At 45.1% G+C, this 27,881-nt stretch overlaps 1 protein-coding gene across 1 annotated transcript; it reads left to right on the top strand.

Annotated features, from left to right (window-relative positions):
• Positions 1–214: 214 nt before the first annotated feature.
• On the top strand, positions 215–27,881 carry LOC311053902 (PDZ domain-containing protein 4-like; the record flags this gene model as incomplete). The annotated part of the gene is made up of 9 exons (XM_084069687.1): positions 215–274; positions 15,091–15,144; positions 16,475–16,785; positions 17,277–17,364; positions 17,990–18,088; positions 18,187–18,249; positions 22,949–23,050; positions 25,735–26,078; positions 26,180–27,881. The coding sequence occupies 9 exons, from the start codon at positions 215–217 to the stop codon at positions 27,879–27,881; spliced, it is 2,823 nt and encodes a 940-aa protein (XP_083925813.1).

Below are 27,881 nucleotides of genomic sequence, written 5' to 3' on the forward strand. Positions count from 1 at the left end.
ATCTGCCACGGCTTCACTTTGTGTTACTTTGAAGAGGGAACTGGTGTTTTACACATTGATACATTGATAACACTGTGGATGAGGGAGGGGCTCTGGTACTGTCACAGACAAAGACTCTGAGAGACACAGAGAGAGAGAAAGAGAGAAAGAGAGAGAGAGTTTTGGCTTATTTGTACCTGCACAGCCCAGCCCAGTCACCGGGTCAAAGGTCACAATGGGGTGCAACATGTGTGTGGTTCAGAAGCCTGAGGAGCAGTATAGAGTCATGTTCCAGGTGAGTGTCCCCCCCCCTCTCTCTCTCTGTTTATCTTGCTCCATTGTCACTCTCTCTCTCTCTCTCTTTATCTTTCTTACTCTCCCTTTCTCTATCTTTGTCTTTCTCTCTCACTGTCAAAGCATTATTTTGTCTTCCTAAAGTGTCGTTCACACTGAGCACTAAAACTATAACTATAAAACATATAGTTTTAAAAATCAAGTCAAGTGGATGGCAGAGTTCACACCAACTATAACAAAATAAAAGAAAACAATATAGTTATAGTTGTCGATATAGATATATAGTGCTCAGTGTGAACGGCCCTTAAAGGGATATTTCACTTTTCAAACATGTTTGGGGTCATTTTAATATCGGCTTTTGTGAACACCCCAGACAGTTTTTAAGTTGCTTGATTCAGTATTTAGATATTTGATATTCATTTTAACAGACACGCCCACTTCCTATACACACCCTTTGTAACTTCAAACTCCATTTTAACCATGTTAGATTCATTGAAAACAGACCTGTCCTTGGTTCTGGTGACTGATATTGTCCTTCTAATGCGTGAGGACCGTGTTTTTTCGATAACCTTTTTCATTATTATTATTTTTTGGGGGAGGGGAATGAAAAAAAAAAGTATAATGAAAAAAAAGTTTAAAAAAAAACGCAGTCTCCTCATGCAACCACAAACATAATTAAAATGGAATTTGAAGTTACAATGGGTTTGTGTAATAAGGGGGCGTGTCTGTTAGAATTAATATCAAATATCTAAATACTGATCTAGCAACTTAAAAACTCTCTGGGGTGCTCACAAAAGCCCAAGTAGACGTAAAAATGACTCCCAACATGTCTGAAAGTTGAAATATCCCTTTAATATGCTCCCACGGTGATGCTGCAGTGATGCGTCTTAATGTTGACATGTTGTCATGGAGTCCTACAGGACGCGTCACGCTGACACTCATTAAGCTCCAACAATGCACGTGTTCATTCTCAACACACTTAAATCCTAAACAAATTATGTGCATCAATTACAGGTATCAAACATAATTATTAAGCCGTCACGGACAACATCTCTGTCAAAGTGAGATGACTGCTGCGTAATTGCACTATTTATTCAGAACAATGAACATGGCAGATGATAGGGAGTAACAAGATGAAGACTATATTAATTTGCATTTTAGAATGAGTTGGCAACGACCCCCATTGTAAAATGAAGTAGCAATGATGGAGATTAAACCTAGATGATATTGTATACTACAACATGTCAAATACTGTACTGTATATCTCACCTCTCCTGACATCCTTTCCTACTATCTTATTTGCCAAGTATTCCTTTTAATTAACATTTATACTAGTACAGCCATTAACTTAAAATTGATGTGGAAATCATTTTGGTCTCTTGAATAATCCTATTAGTTCCTTTATTCAGAATAATCATGAGAAGATGATGCCAATAATTATGGTAATGACAGTCACAGCGATTATAATAATCATAGAATAATTATGATCAAAGGGAGTAGAAAAGAGCTAAATTGCATATAAGGCAGGAAGATCATGCTGCCTCGGAGAGAGTAAAGTGCTGCAGAACAACACAGAGAGCGAGAGAGAGACGGAGTGAAAGAGAGCGAGAGGGGCAGAGGAAGGAGGATGGATGGATTGTTATAGCTGGGCCAAAGAGTTATGGTGGAGAGAAGGGTTGCCACGGTTACCGCCTCAGCACCCGTGGTCCACTGGGAACGGAGTGTGTAGGTGGATAAGATCATGTGGATGTATTCAGTGCTTAAGGAAGCCCCTGTAATGGCCAAAATAAACCCTGTGCTAGATCTTTCACTTACGACAGTGGAGAGGCACTCACAGGGTTCACCGTTGTGCAGCGAGACATTATTCAGTGTCCATGACACCAGAAGCCTCAGTAATGTTCCATGTTGGAGTCAGTGAACTGAGCTGCGTCTGGTGCCTGAGGCAAGCACCAAGAGAGGAGACAACACATAGTGCGAGAGGCTGAGCACAGCCAGGGGTACAGTAATGAGTCAAGGAAGGGTGGGGTGGGGGGGGGGGGTATGAAAATGAAAGGGGGAACCAGATGAAAATTAAATGAGGATGAACTCAGAGATGGAGAAGGCTATTTTTCTCTCATACTGCAATAATAATTGATTTCAGCGCTTCATAGAGCAGGGATGAATACACACTATAAAATAAATGGTGCTAAATCACACTAAAAAGTTATTTGGCTCGCAATCATAGGGAAACCTCTTGATGCTATATAGCACCTATCTTAGAGGTTCTATAGCATCTTTGTCAAATATATATACTGTACTGTATATAAAAATAGATGTGCTTAAACTAAGCTGAAGCACCAGTAGAGAACATCTAAAGAACCATACAGGACATAACAGGTTCTTTGTACAGCAGCAGTGCTACGGTATATAGTACCTCAACCACCATATGTATGGCATATGGCAGCTTGAGTGACTTCAGACCTCTGGGGAAAGAGAGCGAGAGAGGGAGGTAAAATGGAGTATACCGTATGTTTGTAGTCTGAGACATGATGGGAGACAGCCAACAGGGGTTGGTTGTAGTGACACTGATTGTGACACTGATTGCAATAACTATAAAGATGCAGTAAGCTATATTCTTTTCTTAAAATAACTGTTGAATAGCTCTATATTCTGATAGCAATCATTGCATGCGGTGTTTGTTCAGTAACAGGGGTCTGCTTGTCTCTCCAGCTCTTTAGAAAGGGTTATTTTTAGGTTGGGATACCAATTTGTTCCAATCAGAAGAGAGAACTCATCCACAATACAGGATAAACAAGTGATGCCACAAAGAAAAGAGCAGACAAAATTTAAACTGGAGCACCATAATATTGAAGCTGATAAATGGGTACTCTCCTCCTGATTGGATGAAATTGGCAACCCACCTGACAATGTCTGATTAGATCTTCTGATTAGAGATTGACTGTTATCGAACAAACACTGTATGACAACAATCACTCTCTGAATATAGGGCTTTAACCATTTCACCAACAACTTTTTGTTTTAACCAAAATATATCTATTACACTCCCTTCAAAGGAGTGTAAGTGACATTTTGTGGTTGAAACAAGGTTTTGTGGTTTTAACTTTTGCTACAATTTGTTGCAAAAATGTCTTCTCCTCCTGATCGCTGAGTGCTCGGATCTAATCTGCCTTCTTCAGTTGTTCCGTTGATCCTATTAGCACCATCATCCTACTTTTAATATATATATATATTATATATATATTTCAAATCTCTGTTGAGCACCGTGGTGGGTTTTCTTGTTTTAAATTGTAGGACTGTGGCTGTACCGGTTAGACTGTGGATGTACTGGGAAGACTGTGTACTGGACAGCTCCCAGGTGTGTATGTGTGTCAATGTGTCAGTATGTAGTCGGCCATTGCTGAGATGGCCGACTACATTTGTGCTCAGCAAACCTACCCTGGATAAATAAAGGTTTAAAAACAAAACTCAACTCTCTTCCAAGGTTGCACCCTTGCAAGGTTGTTCTGCTAGACTCTAGAGTAGGTCACTCTAGCAACACAGTTGTACTATGATGTCTAGACGACTGGGGTGTTGATTAGTGATTCTTGGAGGGGGCTGGGCAGGAACTAGCTAGCGTGCAGTGAGCGTGGTCATTCATTAGGGAGGCTCTGTTTTGTACAAAGCTGCTGTGTGTAAGTCCGAGTGGACATGACAGGGTACTGGAACGGGGGGTTTGCATATAATGTGTTTTAATTAGCCTGGAATCACTCTACATGTAGCTGAGAGAAAAGCCACCAAGCAAATGTAGATACAGAAACCACAGGCTGGTTTGCAAGAGACATACCAGTAATTGGCTTGAGGTTATATTGACTGGAACCAGTAGGATTGCATGTTGAATGTGAGCAATTGACTATTAAACTGTAAACGATATAAAATGCACATTTCTGTGATAGAAAATGAAATGAAACATAAAATTATAAAAACTCTAAAATAAGAGCAGACTCCAGACCCCCCCCTTCTTACAAAGGTAATTAGTGCAGCCATGAAATTCAATCTCTGTTACTATTCACATGTAATGAGGACTTTTCATGCTGTGCAGGTGGTTGATTAAAGCGCACAGCATGCACAGTGTGCCATCTTAACCACTTTCAACCTGGCTTCCCTATTTTGGGCATGTGATTATAGGCGAAAACATTTACAAACTTTACAAAGAAATTCAAAAATAGCAATGTGATGCGCTGAATGCTTGTAGATCTGCTATTTTGGCTATTTTCACTTTGCGTAAATAGGGCTTAAGTGTAAAAAAGTAATCACATTCCCCATTCTACTACACATCTGAGGTTTGCAGCTTCGTTCTGCGCTGTCCTCTAACAAATACGCTTAATTACAGCTTAACATTTGAAACGGTCCATTGAGCGACCGTTTTTATTTTTTTACTAGACAATAAATACGGTGTTAAACAGCTTTTGCTTTGACGTGAGCCCGTCTGGTCTGTATGGAAGCAGTGGGTTCCTCTTGCCAAAGGAAAGGAACTCATGCATTTTACATTAGGCCTATGCTCCACACAGGCTGTGTGGAATGGTGGCGGTACACGCCCATGTGCACATCGCCTCATCAACTCCGACTCCCACCACAGCCCAAACACCATGATTTCTACTAGTGGTGCAATAGTTAATCAAAATAAACCATTTAATGGAATATGTTTTGAAAATTACCAATTTTAATCAAATAATTTATTTTGGCAGAACATTTTAATTATTATAAATTATATTTTTAGTTTTTTACAGAGGTTGTAAAAATATAAAAGACAGAAAAAAAGCTGATCTACAAGCTCACAACACAAGCTGCAAAACCTCACTATCTGTTTGTTATTTCGGTATTTACGATAAAGTATAAAATAGGGCTTAAATGGTTAATCACACTGATCACTTTGGTCAGTTTTAAAATAAAATCAATTACAATTATTTCATGTCGTTTTGTTGATATATATACAAAATTAAAAACGTTATCCAAAAAGGATTTGATTAATCGGAAAAGTAATCGAAAATAATCGACAGTTGCAGCCCTACATTGTGGTTCATTTGAAGAGCTATGGGTTAAGCTGCAGATCCTTCGACTCACAGAACCCTCTAATCAAGGCATTCCATCTTAAACATCATTGCAAAGTCCACCTGTCCCACACGTCTCCCTCCATTTGTTTTTGTTGATTTGTTTATTTGTTTTTTCTCCCCTTTCAACATAGAACTGAGTGCAGGGAGACGGTTTCCATGGCAACTAAAGTCATTAAACAAGCCTAATGTGTTTGTGTTCTCTCCGCATTGTCATGAAGATACATGCTGACATGCACACTGTGCAAACAGATGGGAATCGATACAATCTAATGACCCACTGACGTTAAACTGAGTAAAATGCATGATTATGTGTGCACAAGTACGCACAAGCGAATGTGGGCAAAATTCAGTACGCAATATGACGACTCCAGCAAATAGTAACAACGCTGAGTGTGTCAGGACACACTCGCTCTGCCATTACATTTGATCAAATGTATTTTTCACATATTTAAAGCTACAATCCAGGACTTAGTACATCTGCATTTATTGAGACATTTAGCCTGGTGTCGGTAGGACATCTACTTGTCTACTTGTTGTGTGCGCACAGGATTGGAGACTAGATGCACCGCCATCTTCATTGTAATTCAGACATAGTTGCAGTTACCTCTCTCAGTTAAGAGAGAAAGACATAAAACCTTCCCTTAATTGGTCTCGTCTCTATTCCTTTCTTCCCATTTGGTGATTAATGATTTCTTCCTTGATTGCAAGACTTGTACTTGTGGCCTGTTTAGTAGTGGTTGTCAAACTTTACATTTCAAGGACTCCCATAACTCTTGGTTAACAACCCAGTAAGGGTCCATTTGGAACCCCTCAAGGAACCCAGAGTGTTAGGATTTAGAGTTCATACTGGAGCCACAAACCACCAGGAAACAAAGGTTGCAATCAAACATCCAGTTTATTTAGCCGGATAATGATGAATAGGGTTGACATTGTGTTTCATGATGATGCCATGGTTCTAAACAAAGACAAAGAAACATATTGTAATATCATGCCAGATAAAATATCAAACATAAATATGGCCTTTAAATCATATCATACATTAAGGTATATCATCAAAATAATAATAGGCCAAGTATTTACTTCATAATATTAAACATCTAAATATCCATATAACTCAAGTTCATCAATTCTTAAATATAATCATATAATCCACATCACTAGAAGTAAAACACTGGAACTTACATTATACCAGGTTTAACAGACGCATGGCAAACATCAGTGGTACATCAGCAGCACACGGCAAACACAGGCCGGCTGCATGTGTTTGGAAACAGGACAAGGGGGGAAATGGGAATCCAGTCCTGTTTTTATAGTGGGAGGAAGTGAGGTCACCACCACAGGTACCAGTCTGAATCCCATTGTGGTGTCTCCTTGTGGAGCGGAGGGGAAATTAACCTTGCAGTTTCTGATACAGAGGGTCCCTGGACCCCACTTTGAGAACCCCTGAGTTACACCTTTTGGACCACAACGGAAACAAGTCCCCACGACTTTTCTGTGTTATCCTTTTAGCCTTAATGTCTGACTACCTCGTGCTGTTTACATTTCTGACTAATAAAGTATTCAATCAATCAATCAAAAACCTATTTCAGATTATAATGTCCCATGAAGACCTTGTTGCTAAGCCTGATTTGTAACGAGTTGCGAACTGGTGTCTCGCTCCGAAAATAGCAGATCTACTCACAACAGATCTGCTATTTTCAGGGCGAGACATATTGTGCAACCAAGTAGAGTTTAACTCAGGCTTTACGTGTCTCAGATGGAGCAGATATACTGCACATTACTGTGTGTGTGTGTGTGTGTGTGTGTGTGTGTGTGTGTGTGTGTGTGTGTGTGTGTGTGTGTGTGTGTGTGTGTGTGTGTGTGTGTGTGTGTGTGTGTGTGTGTGTGTGTGTGCGTGCGTGCATGTGTGTGTGTTGTGCATACACTGTACAGTGCATTGTTGCACTGTACAGTATATATGTTAACTCCCATTAATTATATCACTTGACAGCAGCTCATTAGCCTTTGAATAATCAGCTCATTACTGTATGTCGTTGGCCTTTGTGTGTGTGTGTGTGTGTGTGTGTGTGTGTGTGTGTGTGTGTGTGTGTGTGTGTGTGTGTGTGTGTGTGGGTGTGGGTGTGTGTGTGTGTGTGTGTGTGTGTGTGTGTGTGTGCGCACACGCGCACACGCGTGTGTGCATGTGTGCATGTGTGCGTGCATTTGTGCGTGACAGGAAAACGTGTTACCTGGTAGTTATAATGTGCTGTGTGTTTTACTGTACCCTAAATTCCATTAGTGCACGGGTGTGCGTGTGTGCGTGCGTGTGTCTGTCAGAGTGTTCCAGACCTTCATAGTTGTCAGGTCTTTGAGAGGGAGAGGCAGTCATTCCCATCTCTGGGAACGAGTGGTACTGTATATACTGCTGTATGCACTATATGTGGTACAGTACTGTACAGTACTGTATCTGCACATGCAGTAGAGTACAATATGGAAACTGTTTAAATTGATGGGGTTATTTCATCTCCCACTGAGATTTGTTAACTTCATCTATTTCCCTGAATGTTATGAACCAGTCTTTTAAATCAATACTTTTCGGGGTGCGGCGGCCGCTCTCTGGATAGTGTGTTGACCACATAATTGCAATGTCCCTGGTTCAGTTGCCATCCCTGGCTAAAAATATAACCTAAAAAAAAAGAAAATCAATACTTTTATCGTTCTCATAAAATGCCTAATATTGACGACACACCGTGTCAGTGTGCTTAAAAGTAGGCCGGTGATATGAAACAACGTGGGGTTATCACCGCAGCTCCGCTCTGTCTCGGGACTAATTGATTTTTGCGAAGAGGTGAAGGCTGCACCCCTCTGAGCCTGCGAGATGAGAAAAATCAATTACCAAACCAAGTACAATTCAATATGTGGAGGGCATGCCTCTGAACGCCCCTCAAAAACACTCCTAACTCCATGGCTGGAAATAAACTATGGGGCATGTGTATGAGCGCACGTGCATGTTTGGGTGCGTGGGTGTGTGTGTGCATGTGTGTGCATACTTTTTTCAACTAGGCTATACTGTATGTCTATATCAGGCGGCAGTGTGTGTCTTTTTTACTCTTAAGCTAGAAAACATAGCCTTCAAATGTGGGCTTGTAGATCTGCTACTGTATGTTCGGTCTGAGAATAAATTAGGCATGAGTTTCTGTCCTATTGTCTTATTTATTTTCTTGATCTCTGTCCATTGTATGGTACATAAGAGATTAATTTGCTCTTTAAAAGGACTTCAAATAGAAACTAATTAGGCTTAGTCTTAATTATTTCCCATGGGTTTCTGTGTGTGTGTGTTATGTGTGTGAATGTGTGTACATTTCCTTAAAAGCCTGTTTTCCTCGATTTGTTCATGCTTCGTTACGCTTTCCTCTCCTCCTTCCTCCATTCCTCCATCTTTCACCTCATCGTCTCCCCGTTCTCTCTCCTTCAACATCATCATCATCTATCATTCGTTTTCTTCTCTCAGTCCTTTGAACTCTGCCTCTCTTTCATCTCCACCACTGACCTCCTGCTGTGCTCGGATGAACATTTGGAGGCTTCAGTTGAGCAGGGAGTTTACATACATTTCAAACCCCATTTCACGCAGACATACAGTATGTGGGGGTGAAAGCTCACAGCCCAATCTCTCGCCTATATATGTAAAGCATTTTAAATTGCGTTTGTTTATGACATGTGCTATGAAAATGAATTTGCCTTGCCTAACCTAAGGGTAATATATCATCCAAACCTACTAGGTAATTAGTCTTGTGTTGCCAGACAATCAGAGATATCTACCTAGGCGGAGATCCTCTGGCTTCTGTCTTGGAATTGTATCAATTACTAATTGTTTAGGCAAATGTGGAGACACTTCACATTATAAGTTTAATATCGTAGCTGTTGGGTGGAAAGCTGTCCAGAACTTACTTTTCAGGGAATGGAGAAAAAAAACTACATTGTGGGTCCAATGTTGTAATTTTTTTGTCTCAAGTTAATACTTTTCATTGGTACAATATAATGCACAGACACACTTAAACATTTTCGTTATAAAAAAAATCCAAATATAGTGAAAATATCCAATCTGCAAGCTCACAACACTAAATTGGCTATTTTCACGACTTTAGCGTAGCACTCTTTTACGACGAAGTAGGGCGTTCATTTATGACAAAAACATAAAAATGTGAAATGTAGAGATACAAAGTTTCTGCCCGACTGCAACGATATATGAGCTCATGGGAGAAGTACATTAAACATTCAGGGTGGTGGTACAGGAGTTCTCGGGGGGAAAGCAGGGAGAGAGAGCCTAGTTGTATACAAAGATAAGAGAGGACCTGCTTGTGTCTGTACTCTGAGCCTGAGGACCCCCTTGGGGTCTGGGACCCCTAGGGGTCCTCACTACAGGTGGGCCACCAAGTCTTTGTGTGACAGGAACTTTTTTTTTTAAACATTAACCACTTGAATCCTAGCATCCCTGTTCTGAGGGTGAACATTCGCCGAAAATCTCAGATGTGCAAGCCCACAGCTTGTAGATCAGCTATTTTCGTTAAAGCGGTTTATGGCAGAGGGAAAAATAAGAGTAGATCAAGAACAGTTTCTAAGTATTGATGGTTTAAGTGGTCAAAAGTCTGAAAATACACACTAACGTTGGAGAGCCCTGCCCTAAACAATAAACACCAGACCTGTGCCATGTCTATCTTGACTCAATCATATTCAGATGGTCAGAACATATAAGGCAAAAGTTGAACAACATAACAACAATATAATAGAACATATTGGTACAATTCTACCACAATATGTCCACACTACGCCAGGTAATAGACCACCTTAAGGTCACTTTGTCAGAGCTCTCCATATGACATGATGGTTGCTTGTCTCATCCCAGGGAGTGTCATCCTGGTTGTGCAGCCTGTCATGTAATGTTAACACACTTATCCTGGGATGAATCCTGGACTTTTCAGGGAATGGGAAAAAAATAATTTCACTTTCACTTAATTTTTAATTCCAAAGTAACAGGCTCATAAGCTGTGAGGTTATTGATCAGCTATTTTTTGTTGCTTTTGTGTGACACTTGTAGTATGAAGTAGGGCATTGATGTATGGGGGGAAAAAACAACATAAAAAGTTGGAGATACAAGGTTTCTGCCCGACAGTGATGATATACTGTAGTAATAGACCTTCGCATCCTATTAGGTATTAGAGACCATCATAGCCTAGTAGGTCAAGGTTAATGTGCAATGCATGCCTCATCAGGTAAGACACACTCGTTGCATTAAAAACATCACCCTATGAGGTCATCTTCAAAGCAATGCTCTCAGAACATCTCATTGATAATGAATGAGAGAGCTCTCTCTCTCTCTCTCTCTCTCTCTCTCTCTCTCTCTCTCTCTCTCTCTCTCTCAATTAAATTTCAATTCACTTCAGATGTGCTTAGCTGGCATGGGAGAACATACGTTTACATTGCCAAAGCAAGTGTCAAATACAATCAATTAAAACAAGAAATATGTGTACAATTAATGGGAATAAAGATATGTGTAAACAGAACTATGTCACATTGCAACATGCAATAATTTGCTGTTCTAAAGTTATTTTATACACATGTAGGCAAGGGTTAGCTTGGTATAAAGCTTTTAGAAATAATAGCAGGATTTTGCAGTCACTTGTCACTTGGTATAAGACTTTCTGGGACAAATAGCAGCAATTTCTCTCTCTCTCTCTCTCTCTCTCTCTCTCTCTCTCTCTCTCTCTCTCTCTCTCTCTCTCTCTCTCTCTCTCTCTCTCTCTCTCTCTCTCTCCCTCTCTCCCTCTCTCTCTCTCTCTCGCTCGCTCTCTCTCTCCCCCTCTCAGACTGTATTCAGACCTGTCAGTCATGGCCATTGGGCTACTCTCTAATAGCCTGTATCTCTCCTTCCTCGTGCTGATATGAATAAACAGCTCCACACAGTGCTCCTGCTGTGGACACAGGGAACAATAGATGCCTCATGCTTTTAGTGAGAATGAGGGAGATAGAGAGATGGAGGGAAGATAGCATCGCTGCTGGGCAGAAACCTTGTATCTCCAAATGTTTAACTTTTATGTTTTTTTTCGTGAATTAATGCCCTACTTCGCTCCAATGTTTTGGGGAAAAGGTGAAAGTGTAAGTGGTTAAGTGTATCTGGGGTTTTATGAATATTGAAGCAATGAAAAGTATTAACAAGAGCTTGTGACTAAATAATAACGAAATTGGAGCTATTGGAACATTATTTTTTCCCTATATCCTGAAAAGTGCTTGTTTTGGATATAAAAGGTTTCCACCCGACAGCGACGATAGAGAGGATGAGATAGAAAACAAATGAAAACCATGTCATGATGCCGTGGTGATTTTGTTTTTGTGTTATCTACCCTCACCCCCCACTCCAGCAGAACACAAACAGCACTGGTTTAATTCACCATCACACAAAGGTCATGTAGAGATGGGAAGTTTCTTATTTGTTGTGGGGTGAAGGAACTCATTAAAAGAGGTTGGAGAGAGCCGGTGGAGATTTATGAAGGGCCATTAGTGTAAAGGAAGGACAAACAGGGATGGGCTGCAACACAGGAGCCTGTTTCTGTCTCCTCCAGGGAGGAGGGGCTGGGCGGGCGAGAGAGAGAGAGATAACTGCTGAGACAGCATGGAGAGAGACTGTAGAATCTACACAGTCTCTCTCTACACTGTAGATGAATGAGAGAAAGGAGAAAGAAAGGATGGAGAAGAGAGCAGAGAGAGAGAGAGAGAGAAGGGGGGATAGAGAATTGAAAGGCAGACGGCGGGAAATTGTTTGTAAATGAAAGCGTGGAAACACCAGAGGGTTTGTCAAGGAAGGCATGGGAAAGATAATCAAATCGTTGCTTTCAGGCAGAAACCTTGTACCTCCATATTCTAACTTTTTATGTTTCTTTTTCCCCCCTGTAAATTAATGTCAATCTTCATCATACAAGAGTATCGCACACAAGTTGTGAAAATAGCAAATGTACAAGCTCACAACGTGTTCCATGACTCGCATCGTGACACGTTGTGAGCTTGTAGTTCTGCAATTTTTTGCTATTTTTGAACATTTTAGAAGTGAAATTATAAGTAGTTAAGTGGACATACAAGGTTTCCACCTGAGAGTGACGATATGCAGGGTTGGATTTGCTGAGGGGATTGGACCTGTGCATTTTTTATAGCCGGTGGGGATATGTTTGATCCCTGCTTTTGGTCAGATTGAATTAATATGCATTTCCTTTTGGTCTAATGTTTGAAATGTATGTTTGATATTCCTCACAACGTAACAATTCAATAAAAAAATTAAAAAAATGTATGGCAACCACATTAACCCTAGAGGCAAGCTAGGGTTAATAAAACAAAATAAAACATGTTCAAAATTGTAAATTAAATGAAAAAATAGCTTAAATGGCAGATCTACAAGCTCACAATGCATCGCATTGAGATGCTTTGTGAGCTTGTTGATCAGCTATTTTCGTTATTTGTCATACGACAATGTATATAACGCCTTATATATATATTTAAAAAAATAATATATACTGTATATATTTACATATACAATGTGTACATGTAGCTAAATCTGACAAGAAGTTGTGGTGGTTGGCTGCACGGAGAAACATTGATTTGACACACAATTACTGAAGGGAGGACAAGAAAATGGAGCAGGGCGAGGCAGTGTTAGAGGTTGTAAAGATGTGGAGAGCATGCAGACAGCCAAGGTCAGTGTGTGCACCATGAATACACAACACAATGGCTGTCTGGCTCCATGAGTGTCCACACACAAACCCAGCACATGCACGCACGCACGCACGCACGCTCTCTACACTCTCTGCACGCGCACACACACACACACACACACACACACACACACACACACACACACACACACACACACACACACACACACACACACACACACACACACACACACACACACACACACACACACACACACACAGCACTCATACCCACACGTTTGTATTACTGTACTTGTTAGGGCGGCAATTTTTATGACATTTTTTACATTTTTTAGCCAAAAAATATAATAATATCTACCAGCTGACAACGTGTCGGCGCATTAACAGTTGTAGATCAGCTATTTTACGGTGCACGATGCCAGCGCGCAAATAAGTGTAGATCAGACATCCCAAGAACCCTCAAACTAACCTCCAAATGCCTATAATCCTCACCACAACCTTTTCTAATTGTAAACCTCTCTAAAAATGTTATTTAATTTAATGCAAAACAACCATTTTTCTGTGAGTATCAGGAAAATGGTCCTCAAAGTCTATTACTCAAATTTTACTCTACTTGTGGGGACATTTGGTCCTCACAGGTATATAGTAATGAGACACACACACACGCAGGCACGCGCACACACACACACACACACACACACACACACACACACACACACACACACACACACACACACACACGCACACACACGCACACACACACACGCCTCACGCAATGTCAATTCAAACACGCACACTAAATCGTTCTCGTGCCCGTAGCTTGTTACAACAACTGTTAGACCGGTCTGCTTCAGCCATCTGTCTCACTAGTGTCTCATAGGAAATCAACTTGGAGTGCGTTTTGACTTGTTGACGTGCAAACCTAGAAATAATGTGTCGTGTGAAACACGGCCAACCGTTCTATAATATATTCACCCTCGTGTTAACGGAGGTGGTTATCTTTCACCTTTAAGCAGACAGGTTTAACCCATTTAATCCGGGAACGCATCTGTGTCATTTTAGACGTCTTTGGTTATTCAAAAATAGCAGATATACAAGCTCATAGCACGGCACCGAGTTCCACGCTATGAGCTTGTAGATCTGCTATTTGTTTTTGAAAAATCGTGAAAAATGTGTGCAAATCTTTATTTGCACATGGCTCATAGGGCGGCACTCGGTGCTATTGTATATCTGTTATTTTTGAATAGCCAAAGAATAAGATAATGGTTAAAGTGGTTCAAATCTATGACAGACGCTTTCCTGGTCTTAATGGGTTAACGCAGGTGGCCATGCTTTCAATTGACCAGCATCAGTAGCAGTGTCACCCTGAGCCAGCACCCTACTGCTTCAAACAGATTTTCCTCTGACTAATCCCTTATTTTTGAACCTCCCCCCATTCACCCCTCCTCTCTCTCTCTCTCTCTCTCTCTCTCTCTCTGATTCAGCCCACACAGGGGGGCCACGTCTCACAGAGATATTTAGGAATTTTGTTGTTCAGCTGCGGGATGTAGCGCGGACTGAAAATATACAAAGGCGTTATGGCGGTAACACGGGGAGGTGTGCTGTATGGAAATGTGTTGGCTACATGTGGACCATGTCAGCCCCTGTGAAGAGAGAGCTCCGCGTGTAACAGAGGCCATCAATCACACATGTCAGCCTGTTTCCCCTATAGAGTGGACAGAATTATAATTCATTTACAATTTCCAACACAACTCACCTCACAGTAATTTACTTATTTTCACGATGTAGCAAAGTGAATAAAGATAACCCTAGTCGGTCAGTATAGTCAGCATTTAGTATAATTTCTATCATTCACTGTCATTATAATGATAAATACCGTATACTGTATCTTTGATGGTGGTATGGTATGGTAAGGTATGAAGAGATCCAAAGGTGAATAAATTGACTTAAGCTGTGCATCCTCCACTGTATCATTGCTTCATTTCTCCTCCCTCTCTCTTTCTCTCTCTCTCCCACCTCTCTCTCCACAGAAGGGTCACATCAGTAACATGCTGTGTTCCTTTGACGCTGATGGTCGATTAAAGGTTCCAGTATTTCCTCTCTGCTACTCAGTGTTTGTTTCAACCCTTTTAAATGTACCCGCCTCTTTTCAGGGGTTCTGTGTGCACAGCGGAAGCCTAGCTAATTGGTTGTCTGTTCAAATAGACTTGTCACACAGTTATATGTCTGTTGAAGTGCATTGTTCTAGCCTTTAGTTTGTCTGACTAACCTGTCCTCCGTAGACACTTCAGTGTATGCGTGACTGTGTGTGTGTGTGTGTGTGTGTGTGTGTGTGTGTGTGTGTGTGTGTGTGTGTGTGTGTGTGTGTGTGTGTGTGTGTGTGTGTGTGTGTGTGTGCACGAGCGCATGTGACTGTGTGTGTGTGTGTGTGTGTGTGTGTGTGTGTGTGTGTGTGTGCGCGTGCGCATGGGACCGTGTGTATGTGTGTTTGTGTGGGTGTGTGTGTGTGTGTGTGTGTGTGTGTGTGTGTGTGTGTGTGTGTGTGTGTGTGTGTGTGTGTGTGTGTGTGTGTGTGTGTGTGTGTGTGTGTGTGTGTGTGTGTGTGTGTGTGTGTGTGTGTGTGTGTGCGCCCGCACGTGCGTGTACGCATGGGACCGCGTGTATGTGTGTTTGTGTGGGCGCGTGTGCATGTCCTTTTGCAGCCGTAGTATTCCCTTTGTGCGTCCCTACTGAGTATTACCCTCTCCTGTCTGATGGAAGTGCTGATGTGGTGTCACGTCTCCATCATGTCTTGTCAACATGTCTTGTTCAGCGATTCACTCAAAGTGTCACCCATACGTTGAGTCCTCAGATGTCTTTCTGTATCTTGTGGTTATTCTTGATCCCTCTGGTAAGACCTCTGTTAACCCATTAAAACCAGGATTTTAGCTAAAAAGCATTATTTTATTCTTTGGCTATTCAAAAATAGCAGATATACAAGCTCGTAGCGTGTCACTTCGTGCCACGCTACGAGCTTGCAGATCTGCTATTTTTAGAATATATATATATTCTTTTAAAGCGAACATTTTAAACTCAAATCTTTGCTTCTGGGGGTCCCTGGAACTAAATATTTTGAGATGGGGGTCGGCGGCCAAATACACATAATTTTGGGGGTCCTTGACATGAAAAGGTTTGAGCACCACTGATATAGCAACATAAGTTTTCTCAGAAAAGAAGACATTTGTAGAATCGTCCTCAGGTAATGGGTTAAAGGGGGTGCAAGTCTGATATTGATTTGTTAAAATAAGTGTTAAATAGTTCTATATTCTGATCGCATAGAGTGTTCAGTACTTCCTTAAACCCACTAACCTTGCCCTCTCCCCCCGTATTCCCTTCCTCTAACCCCGTCTGATCTTCACTGTGGCTGTGTTCCAGGTCAATGGGAAGGAGCTGTCCCGGCTCACGCGGGACCCCACGCTGGACATGCGGGACCCCCTGCTGTGCAACGTGCTGAGGCGAGGGGCCCGCCGGAGGGCGGGCCTCGCCGGGGCCCCGGGACTCCCGGGGGCCGTGACCATGGGGACGGCCGACTGCGTGGACAGCTGCACCCAGACGGACATCAGCTTCCAGCACATGTTGACTCTGGGCAAGACCACCATGCATCCCTGTGGAGCCCCGCCCCCACCTCATCCACCCCCGTCCCCTCCACTGCCACCCCTACTGCCACCTTATCTGCTCAATGAACTGTGAGTGGAAAGGGGGGGAGGGAGGGAGAGAGAGAGGGGGAGAAAGGGAGGGAGAGAGAGAGAGAGAGAGAGAGAGAGAGAGAGAGAGAGAGAGAGAGAGAGAGAGAGAGAGAGAGGGAGAGAGAGGGGCGGTGGGAGACAGAGGGAGAAAGAGAGGGAGAGGGAGACAGAGGGAGAGACTGCCACCTTATCTGCTCAATGAACTGTGAGTGGAGAGAGGGGGGGAGAGAGAGGGAGAGGGAGAGAGATACAGGGAGACAGAGGGAGAAAGAGAGTGGGAGACAGAGGGAGAGAGACGGAGATAGAGATATGGAGAGAGAGGGAATGGCAGATGGAGAGAGTACGAGAGGGACAGGGGACAGAGAGAAAGAGAGAGAGCATGTATGACTAATGAAACATGCTTTATTGTAATATGTAATTATATTGATGTGAACATTGTATTGGGTAGAACTGGAGTTCAGGTTGAAATCTTATGTCCCGTATCTCTGCAGTTTCATAGAGCCTGAATACTACGAACCCAACGACTACTTTGATATCAGCCAGCATGAGGTGGACAGACAGGATGACCTGGAATACGAGGCAAGGAACCGTTCAATGTTCTCCCAACAGAGTTCTACAGTCACAGCCATATACAGTAGGCCTATATACTGTAGAGACTTCGATACCGCATTGGCTGCTGTTGTACATCGAAGCGATACGTCAATGCGGCCGCCATATTGGCAGTGTCAAGCCGTGGAACCAACAAGCTCACAATGCGTCGCATCGCGACGCATTGTGAGCTTGTACAGTAGATCGGCAATGTATGTATGCCCCATGTACGACTATTTAAGCAGGCAGTCTCTCCACAATTAAAACCATAATTGATTTTTCAACCAATTTAGTTTTGTTACAAATGTCAGACATTTAGTAGTTATGTTATGTAAGTATCCTTGGTTAAAGAAAAAATTGGGGCGTTCATATAAAAACACCTCATGTTAGTAGTAACAGTAGTTTTAAAAACAGAAAAAGGTTTAGTCTCAGGTATTCATATACAACTCAGGTACGTACTGTATATTTATTGCAGTGGAGTCATTGCAAGTTTGCCCCTGCCAATATGGTGGCAATGTTGACCTAAGACCCACTGGCCCATGCGATGTCTATTGTAAACGATATCTACGGTCACTGCAGCTTCAGTGTTTCTAATGTGTTGCTGTCCTCCCACCAGGAGGTGGAGCTCTATAAATCTCGTCAGCAGGATAAACTAGGGTTAACGGTGTGCTACAGAACCGATGACGAGGAGGACTTGGGTATCTATGTTGGAGAGGTGAAGATAACACATTGTTCTTATCGGCTTCAGCCCGACATAATGACAGTTTATTGTCATTAAAACATTTTCAATGACCTAATTGCCTCTTTTTACAGGTGAACCCAAACAGCATCGCTGCCATAGATGGTCGCATCCGTGAGGGAGACAGAATACTCCAGGTAATGTTATGGAAAATATTAATATCCAGTCAGGTTGAAGTGTTGACAATTTATTGAAGAAGATTTGAGCAGAGTAACAGCATTACAGATCATAGCATCAGGCCTCCTGGCTTGGGCTGGCGGCCCCACGGGACAGAAGACTCCTGAACACTAATCTCAGTTCTTATGGTGTCCACTCTACCAGAGATGCTATTCTAAATGGTCTTATAAGGATATGTGCTAAAGATAAGGGACACCAATAGTTACAGAAGTCTTCCATAGATGGTATATGTACTATAGACAGATTATGCTGACAGAGAGCAGGAGTAAGCGTCCGTAGGGGGGCGACAGCTGTTAAGATTGACAGGTGCAGACAGTCGAGTTAGAATTAGTTACATTGGTGGGAAAAGTATTTGAGAAGGAGCCAACTGTGGAGAGACGTATGGAGCTGAATGAAGCCAAGCATCTTCTGTTCAACACATACGACACCATCAAAGGGGAGGAGCTGATGGAGAAAGTGCAGAGAGTGCAGGAAGCGCAGGGTGACCAGAAATATGGAGAGGCCTGGAGGGTCATCAACGAGATGACTGGGAGGAAGAGGACCAAGGAGGGACAGGTCGAGGGACACAGCCCTGAGGAGAGGGTAAAGACCTGGTTCAGCCACTTCCAGAGGCTGCTAGGAGAGTCGGCAGAAGCAGTTGCGGAAGAGGTGCCGCCAGTCCTCCCGGACCTGGAAATCGATGATGGTCCCTTCACGCCTGGGGAGCTCGCCAGGGCGAAAACCACAGTGAAAGTGGGAAAAAGTCCCGGTCCAGATGGCATTCCCCCAGAGGTCCTGAAGAACTGTGATTTCGACGACATCATTCTAGAGTTCTGTAACCTTGCTCTGTTGCATCGGCTGCCTGACATGTGGTCTCTGTCAAACATCATCCCAGTGCCCAAATCCGGGGACCTCTCAAAGCCGGACAACTACCGAGGCATCAGTCTGACATGCATCATTGCTAAAGTTTACAACCGCATGATCCTAAACAGGGTCCGGCAAGCAATTGACCCTCACCTGAGGGAGAATCAGAACGGCTTCCGAGAGGGGCGAACTACAACAGCTCAGATCTTGGCACTTAGGAGAATGATTGAGGAGGTAAAGAGGGACAACCTGACTGCAGTCCTATGCTTTATAGACTTCAAAAAGGCATTCGACTCGATCCACCGAGGCATGATGGTGAAAATCCTGAAGGCATACCGGATTCCTCCCAACCTACTCCGAGCAATAGAGTCCATGTACGCAGGAACAAGGGCCAAGGTGGTGACCCCAGACGGCAACAGCGAGGAGTTTGACATCCTGGCTGGGGTTATGCAAGGGGATACACTAGCCCCCTTTCTCTTCATTATAGTCCTCGATTATGCGCTCAGGAAAGCAATCAGTGGGCGAGAGCAGGAACTTGGCTTCACACTAATGCCAAGGAAGTCGAGGCGACACCCCGCAGTGGTCCTCACAGACCTTGACTATGCGGATGACATCAGTTTGCTCTCTGACAACGTGGAACAAGCACAAGAACTACTGAACAGGGTAGAGCTAGAGTGTGCCAAGGTCGGCCTCAGGCTAAACGCCAAGAAAACTGAGGTCCTCACCTACAACGTTCCACCAGAACATCAACCTCTGACTACAACAGGAGGCACTGTGCTGAAAGAAGTCGAGGACTTCAAATACCTGGGCGCATGGGTCAACTCAACTGAGCAAGATCTTAAAGTGAGGAAGGCACTTGCATGGAGGGCCCTGAATGGCATGACCAGTGTATGGAACTCCAATCTCCCCCGCCAAATCAAACTCAGCTTCTTCTACGCGACAGTAGAGTCCGTTCTTCTCTATGGCAGTGAATGCTGGACCCTGAAACCAGCCCTTGAGAAGTCCCTGGACGGGTGCTACACCAGGATGCTGCGTGCAGTGCTTAACATCAGCAAGAGTGCGCATGTTACCAACAGAATCCTGTATGAGGGAATACCAAGGGTGAGCGAGAAGATTGCTGTAAGGAGAATGAGACTAGCAGGACACTGCCAAAGGCACCGAGAGCTGCCAGCCAGCAAACTGGTGCTGTGGGAACCAACACATGGGCACCGGTCAAGAGGACGCCCCACACTAACATACGTGGACACGCTCAAGAAGGATGCAGGAGCCCATAGCACCAATGAGCTGGCCAGATGTATGGAGAATCGGGATGACTGGAAGCAACGATGGCGGGCTCGTCTGAGGACGACCTAGAGAGAGAAAAGTGGCTGACTATGACTATTTGATGAGATTGAATGGAAGGCCGCAAAGTACACAATTGTCAGGACCCCGGGTGTATTACGGTTAGGACCCATATGCAGGAACTCAACTCAAAGTACACGCAGGAAACCAAGGAGGACAGTTTATCGATGACTTCACTTAAAATAAACAATAACAAAGGTACAGAGAACCTCATATAAGCAAACAACAGTACAATGATCTAACACAGAGAGCAGTCACAGACAGTCTTAAATAGTCTCTGGGGCTCGTTAGCCAACAAGGCACGGCTGACACCCGCAGGTGAGTCCACTCTAGGCAATCAGAGTCCAAAGAGGAGAGGGGCTGGGGAACTCAGGAGGAAGACACACTGGGCAAAGTCACCACAGGGCAAGGGCACAGTACACAGGGCAGGGGCAGAGGCAGGCAGCGCAGGGGAAGATCGTGACACACAATAATACATATATTTGGCAATCTATAAAATTAAATCAGCCACCACAGTAACATCATGTCTGATAAAGGCAATAGTGTATGCACATCCGATCTCACCCAGGTGCTGGACAAACAATGATCAACAGTAAAAAAAAAAACTAAAAAACAATGAAGTATCAATTCACTCTTCAACCATAAAATGTCATAACAGAAACATCAGAAGCTACCAACATGATGTCAATGATGGAGCAACTGTTCTCAACCGTTTCCTGAGAAAGGAAAGTCAAAACTAGTTGAACTGGGCATGCAGCAGCAGGGAGCATGCAAGGTGGGAGGGTGCGCTGGACAGGAAGGCGTCCAGATCTGAGATCTGGAAGACAAAACCCCAGCGCATCATGTTCATGGTTCGAGCCATTTATGACGTCCTACCCAGCCCAGCTAATCTCCATCTCTGGGGCATGGGCGATTTTCCATCTTGTTCTCTGTGCCCCATAAGGTTCACTCGAACACATCTTAAGCAGCTGCCCGAATGCCCTGGGGGAGGTTCGCTACCATTGGCCAGCACGACCAGGTAATGAAGTCAGTTGCTGAAGCCATGTCTAAGCTGTAGCCAAAAACAACAACAACATGGCAAGAGGAACATCGCCTTTGCCAGATCAGCAGCCGGCCTTCTCACCTCAGCGTTGGAATGGGAGCTGCGAGTCGACTTGGCCAAGCAACTCAAGTTTTCAGACCACGTCACAACAATTTCCTTGAGGCCAGACGTTGTGCTTTCATCAGTTTCTTCAAGGCAGGTGCTACTGACAGAACTGACAGTTCCTTGGGAGGATTGCATAGAGGAGCCGAGCGAGCGGAAGCGGTCCAAGTACCAGGAGCTGGTGGAGCAATGCCAAAGAAGAGGCTCATTGAACTGGGGGGTAGAGGCTTTTCTGGCCGCTCGCTGTGCAAGGTGTACACGCTACTTGGCATCACGGGGGTTGCAAAAAGAAAAGCCTTCAAGTCCACTGCAGAGAGAGCCTCCATATGGCTTTGGATCAGGAGGAGCGATCAGTGGGCCAATGATGCTGGGACACAAGCCAGGGTCTGATCAACTCTGGCCGGGTCACCTGAGAGAGGGTGTATGATGTAGAAAGACCGGAAACGCCTGATGATCTCAGGAACATCACTGAGGATGTGTCCCAGAGCATGTATCTTTCATTCATGAGTGGACTTATGAAAGTAAAAAAAGAAAGGACAAGAAAAGTTGAAATATAATTAAAAAGGAAATTGAAACAGAATTAGAATTAGAACTTTTTTTACGGGAACATTTTAAAGTCTGAATGATATTTGTAGATGATAATATAGGTGCAAACAGGTCTAAAGACATGGGTTAAACCCAATGACTCCATAATTTAAAAAAATCTCAATTATCCCCACCTTTCCTAAACCAGCTAACAAACTTTATATAGCTCAAATTGTGTGTGTGTGTGTGTGTGTGTGTGTGTGTGTGTGTGTGTGTGTGTGTGTGTGTGTGTGTGTGTGTGTGTGTGTGTGTGTGTGTGTGGGTGTGTGTGTGTGTGTGTGTGTGTGTGTGTGCGCGTGTTTGTGTAATAATCACGAGCAAAGTTAAAGATAACATGAGTAGGTTCATATATTCCACTGATAAGTCAAAATATTAATACAAAATAAGTTAAAAAAAAATATTAATCTATTAATACATTTCTTTTTCTAATAAGTCAAAAATACTTTCAGTATTGTTTTATCAGGTGTAGTTGATGAGAATGTGTGTGTTCTTCTACATGAGCTCAGTGTTCTGCTCATTCTCTGCTCATGTACGTAGATACATTGTTTTTATTGATCTTTCTCACTTTTCCCTTTGCTCCCCTGCCCCCCTCTTCTTCTTGCCTTTCTATTTTTATGGAAATAACACCACTGTTTTACACCTGTAAACCTGTGATATGACAATAAAGTTGATTCTGATTCATCATCTGTTTAAAGGCCGCTTTCCAGGCACCGCTGGTACTGATTCTGATTGTGATTCTCTGACAGATCAACGGTATGGACATCCAGAACAGAAAGGAAGCAGTGGCCATCCTCACCAGAGAGGACAGCACCAACATCTCTCTGCTCCTCGCTCGGCCCGAGATAGAGGTGAGACACACAACACCAGACCCTTCTTATCTACACAGGATCACTGCCACACACTATTATTATGCTGCTTTGAGGATGCTCTCCCTCCAATGTGTTAGCCCATATCAAAAACAACAAACATACTCTACGAGTCTACGTAACTTCTAAGAGCCATTGTTCGATTTTATTTTTACGACATGGTGTATTGGCAATTATGCCGATTTTTAACAACTTTCAATTTTGTGTCCTCACTAACAGCGTCATCACAAAATGTAAACAATGAAGTGAATGTAGTGTAGTCTAATGCATCTCCGTGGTAATGGGGCTTACTCGTCTTTCCAACCAATCAGAGTATGTGAGATTTTATGACGGCGTCTGTAACCATTCATTTTTCCAGAGGTATGCCACACCCTCTGCGAAGCTCCTTTGTGACACGTGTTTCGTCATGCCACCATGCTGGTGTCTCGCACCAAAACCCACCAGAATGAGCTATTTCCGGCAGCTAACTAGGCATAAATCATACTTAAGCGAAGGGTCAGCATGCACTTCTATGCATCAACACACAGGGACCAGACCACAGGGACACACAGAAAACTGTGTCAGGGTTTGCACCGTGGAATTAAATGGCTGCCCGAGGCCCCCTCTGTTACCTACTTTACTTGTGTACGCAGACAGGAAAGGTGAGACGTACACAACACCACGAGAGAACAGATCCTATGGAACGGAGCCAGGAGAACAGATAGCGAGAGAGATAGAGACCGTTGGAAGAAGAGGGGAATGGGAGATAGCGTTCATTCATATACCCACAATGCTTTGTTTTCCTCAAGGTCACTGTACAAACGCACACGACACACCGACGACAACGCAGTGCAATACACACCTATGCAAATGCCCTGTTAACACTCACTTTAAATACAGCACCAGATGGGTTGTCAGTGACTGCAAACTCTGTCTTTCACATACTTAACACACTTACACTTACACACGGGTGCGTGCGCACACACACCCACCCACCCACCCACACCCACACACACACACACACACACACACACACACACCAATATGCGCATGTGCCCATTTGGAATGCATAAATCTGTATGCCAGCCACATTTGTGCAGAAGGAGCCAGAGGGCAGATTTAAGAGGCAGTCATTAAAATGTGATTCTCAGACAAAGACACTCGCACGCACGCACACACACACACACACACACACACACACACACACACACACACACACACACACACACACACACACACACACACACACACACACACACACACACACACACACACACACACACACACACACACACACACACACACACACACACACACACTCACTCACTCACTCACTCACTCACTCACTCACTTTCGGTTTAAATCATGCCCTTGTACTATACAGTATCTGGGGAGATTTATCTGTATTCAATTTATGATATGCATGAGCCTGCTGTATGTCATGCATATCAACATTTGGCGAAGTCACAGCCTCTTTTCATTTACATTTGTGTCTGCACATTGTGTTAACGACAATAAAATGTAAGTGAAATTGGAAAAAACAAATGAGCAGAAGTACAAACTGTGAAAGAATGGATTTCTAGTGCTACCGCGTGTTTCTGCAAGACTCAGAGCGCTGTTACAAGAGGATGGAGCTTCATTAAGGCCGATTTATACTTGGTCATACAATTGTTCCGCACACTGAACATAGCCGATCTACAAGCCCATGACGTGTGGCATCTGCACGCGTCGTGGGCTTGTAGATCTGCTATGTTCGGTGTGCAAGAGCACGAGACAAGAGAACAGCAGCATCATTAGAGAGAAAGATATGAGGAGAGATTAAAGGCTTCATCTACTGTCAGGGGAGAAAGAGGTGGAGAGAGAGAAGGAAGCTGCTAGAATAAGAATGAAGATGAAGATAATCAATGTTCTCATCTCACGGCCTGAAAGCAATTCACATCAGAATCAAATCAATTAGACAAGATCAACTCCACTCAGAAGGGGGGAATGTTTACCAAATTAATCCCGAGCCTTTGCATTACATTTTGATCAGCTTCCCCTGGGGGGTGGAATAAAGTGACGGAATTAGAGAGACCAAACAACCTTTACTGTTGTTCAGGAACCCTGCAAAGATAATCTTTGAAACCTCTCAACTGCAACGACAAAAACTAAAATACAAAACCAATTAAAAACAAAACAATTCAAATTATGCATGAAAGAAAGTCCTGTTATAGGCAACTAGTCTGTTTATCTGAGATCACTTTCCAGACAGACTAGACAGAGTGAGTCCCACAGCAAAATGTCTCACACTGCTATAGCTCCATCTAGTGGCATAAATCAATACTGCTTTATACTACCGGACCTTAACCGTATACTTTGTTGACCGGAGTCCCCCAGGGGTTTGTACTTGGTCCCCTCCTTAGCCGATCGTTGCAACGCGTTGTGAGCTTTTTGCACATTTTGATTGTAGATGGCTGTTTTCATTGAATGTTCGCCTATTATGACATGCCTAGAACATGGATGCTATAGAGGGCTACGTGGTTCCTCATGTCTGTTTGGTCTTGTGCAATATATTCAACAGAAACTCCTTTCTAGCTTCTAACATAACTTTCCTCTGTCTCTCCTTTGTCCCTGGATCTGAACGCCTGTCACCAACTCCCTCACCTCCTCCACACCCCCGCTATATGTGACACCTTTCACCGGGTCAGAATGACAACCAGCTGGACCCGGACGAGCTGGAGCTGGAGTCACTGGACAACGGCGTCCATCATCTCCCCAGCCCCCACATGCTGAGGAACGCCACCTCCTCCTCCGGCCTGGCCGCCGGACCAGGGGGTGGCGGCGGGGTCAGCGTCCGCGGCCGTCCCCTCAACGGAGACTCCCCGGACCTGCTGCAGACGGTGCTGAGCAACAGCCAGGAGCTGGACAGCGGCGTGGGCCGCACGGACGAGAGCACGCGCTACGAGGAGTCCTCAGAACACGACCTCCTGGGAGATGACCATACCAGCGCCTCCAACACCAACGCTACCAACACGCCCGGCAGCATGCGCAGGTATAGGCCAGTTCCAACGCCAAAAACATAATTAAATTGTCAATCGCAATTATTTGTAATAGTCATTTCAAATGTCATGAATGTGACGTCCCTGTGCGCAGGTTCCTGTCCTCCGGACGCGGGGCGGACACCCCACCCCTGCTGCACTCCCGGGACTTTCAGTTCAGCACAGACTCCCTTCTGGGGCTGGAGTGTGTTGTGGGGGGCGGGGGAGGGCTTGGTGGCGAGGGGCTGGACAGAGGGGAGAGGGGCTACACCACGGCAGACCCCGTGATGATGATGATGCCGGGGCTGACCGAGGAGGAGTGCGAACGCTACCGGGAGCTCCTGGAGATCAAGTGTTACTACGAGAAGAACAGCCACGCGCTGCTGCTTCTGGGAGGACAGGCAGAGGCGGAGGGGGGCCTACCGCTGGACGTGAACAGGAACGAGAGCCTGATGCAGCACGAGATGGCCCTCCTGGAAGAGGAACTGCGCCACCTGGAGTTCAAGTGCCGGAACATCCTGAGGGCTCAGAAGATGCAGCAGCTGAGGGAGCGCTGTCTGAAGGCGTGGCCTCTGGAGGAGGAGGGCGGGGCGGGCGTGGCCGCCGGGGTAGGAGGAGCTGGACGTTTGACCGGTGGCGCCGGAGGTGCTTTGGGCAGCGAGGAGTCCTGTCACCACGCGCTTTCGGACATCAACGAGCTCCCGGAGAGGGAACGCTCAGACAAGGACAGCACCAGTGCCTATAACACTGGAGGGGAGAGCTGCCGCAGCACGCCCCTGGTCAACGAGCAGCACCCTTCGCCCTCCACCCAGAGCCTGGAGGGGGCCGAGTCTCTCCCCTCCGCCACCCTGCGGCTTCCAGCGTCCACTCGGCACAAAGAGAGGGGAAGCAGGGGGGAGAAGGCCAACCTCAACCAGCCCTACTCTCCCAACGCACACAGGAGAGGGGCGGAGGCCAAGACCTCCAGTCCCGGCACAAAATTCCGTTCGCTGTCACGGGACCCAGGGGCCAGGAGGGCCTCAGACGGTGGGGCGAGGCGAAACCCCAAAGCTAGCGGGACGGCGGAGCGGACGGGAGGACGCAGCGCGGAGAACAGCCCTTACTTGTCCCGTCGCCAGATGGACGCCAAGCTGCCTCAGCGCTACCAGAGCTGCATGCAGTTGAGGTCCCCCTCCCCCTATGACGGGCTGTTGGCGCCCAGGGACCCCGCCAGGGAGGGGATCCTGCTCAGCGGGGACGACGGCAGCCCCATGAGCCTGGGCAGCACGTGTAAAGACGTCCCCCAGGGCCCGGCGCTACCCGTGCCCCCTCCTCCCCTCCTGCCCGCCTCGCCTGCCCGCATGGAGTGGAAGGTGAAGATCCGGAGCGACGGCTCCCGCTACGTGGCCAAGCGGCCCGTGCGCGACCGCCTCCTGAAGGCGCGCGCCATGAAGATCCGGGAAGAGCGCAGCGGCACCACGACGGACGACGACGCCGTGAGTGAGATGAAGATGGGCCGCTACTGGAGCAAGGAGGAGCGCAAGCAGCAGCTGCTGCGCGCCCGCGAGCAGCGGCGCCGCCGCGAGTTCATGATGCAGAGCCGCCTCGACTGCCTGAGGGAGCGGGAGAGCAGGGAGCAGGGCAACGGACAGCCGGGGGCGTCCCAGCAGGACCAGCCGCCGTCCATCCTGGAGCTCTGCCACCGCCGGAGCATGAAGAAGCGCAGCCGGCGGATACTGGACAACTGGATCACCATCCAGGAGCTCCTGGCCCACGGGACCAGGTCCGCTGACGGGAAGAAGGTCTACAATCCCCTGCTGTCCGTCACCACAGTCTGA

The sequence above is a fragment of the Gymnoscopelus microlampas genome, assembly GCF_963454915.1.
Source record: "Gymnoscopelus microlampas genome assembly, chromosome: 10".
Lineage (NCBI taxonomy): Eukaryota > Metazoa > Chordata > Actinopteri > Myctophiformes > Myctophidae > Gymnoscopelus > Gymnoscopelus microlampas.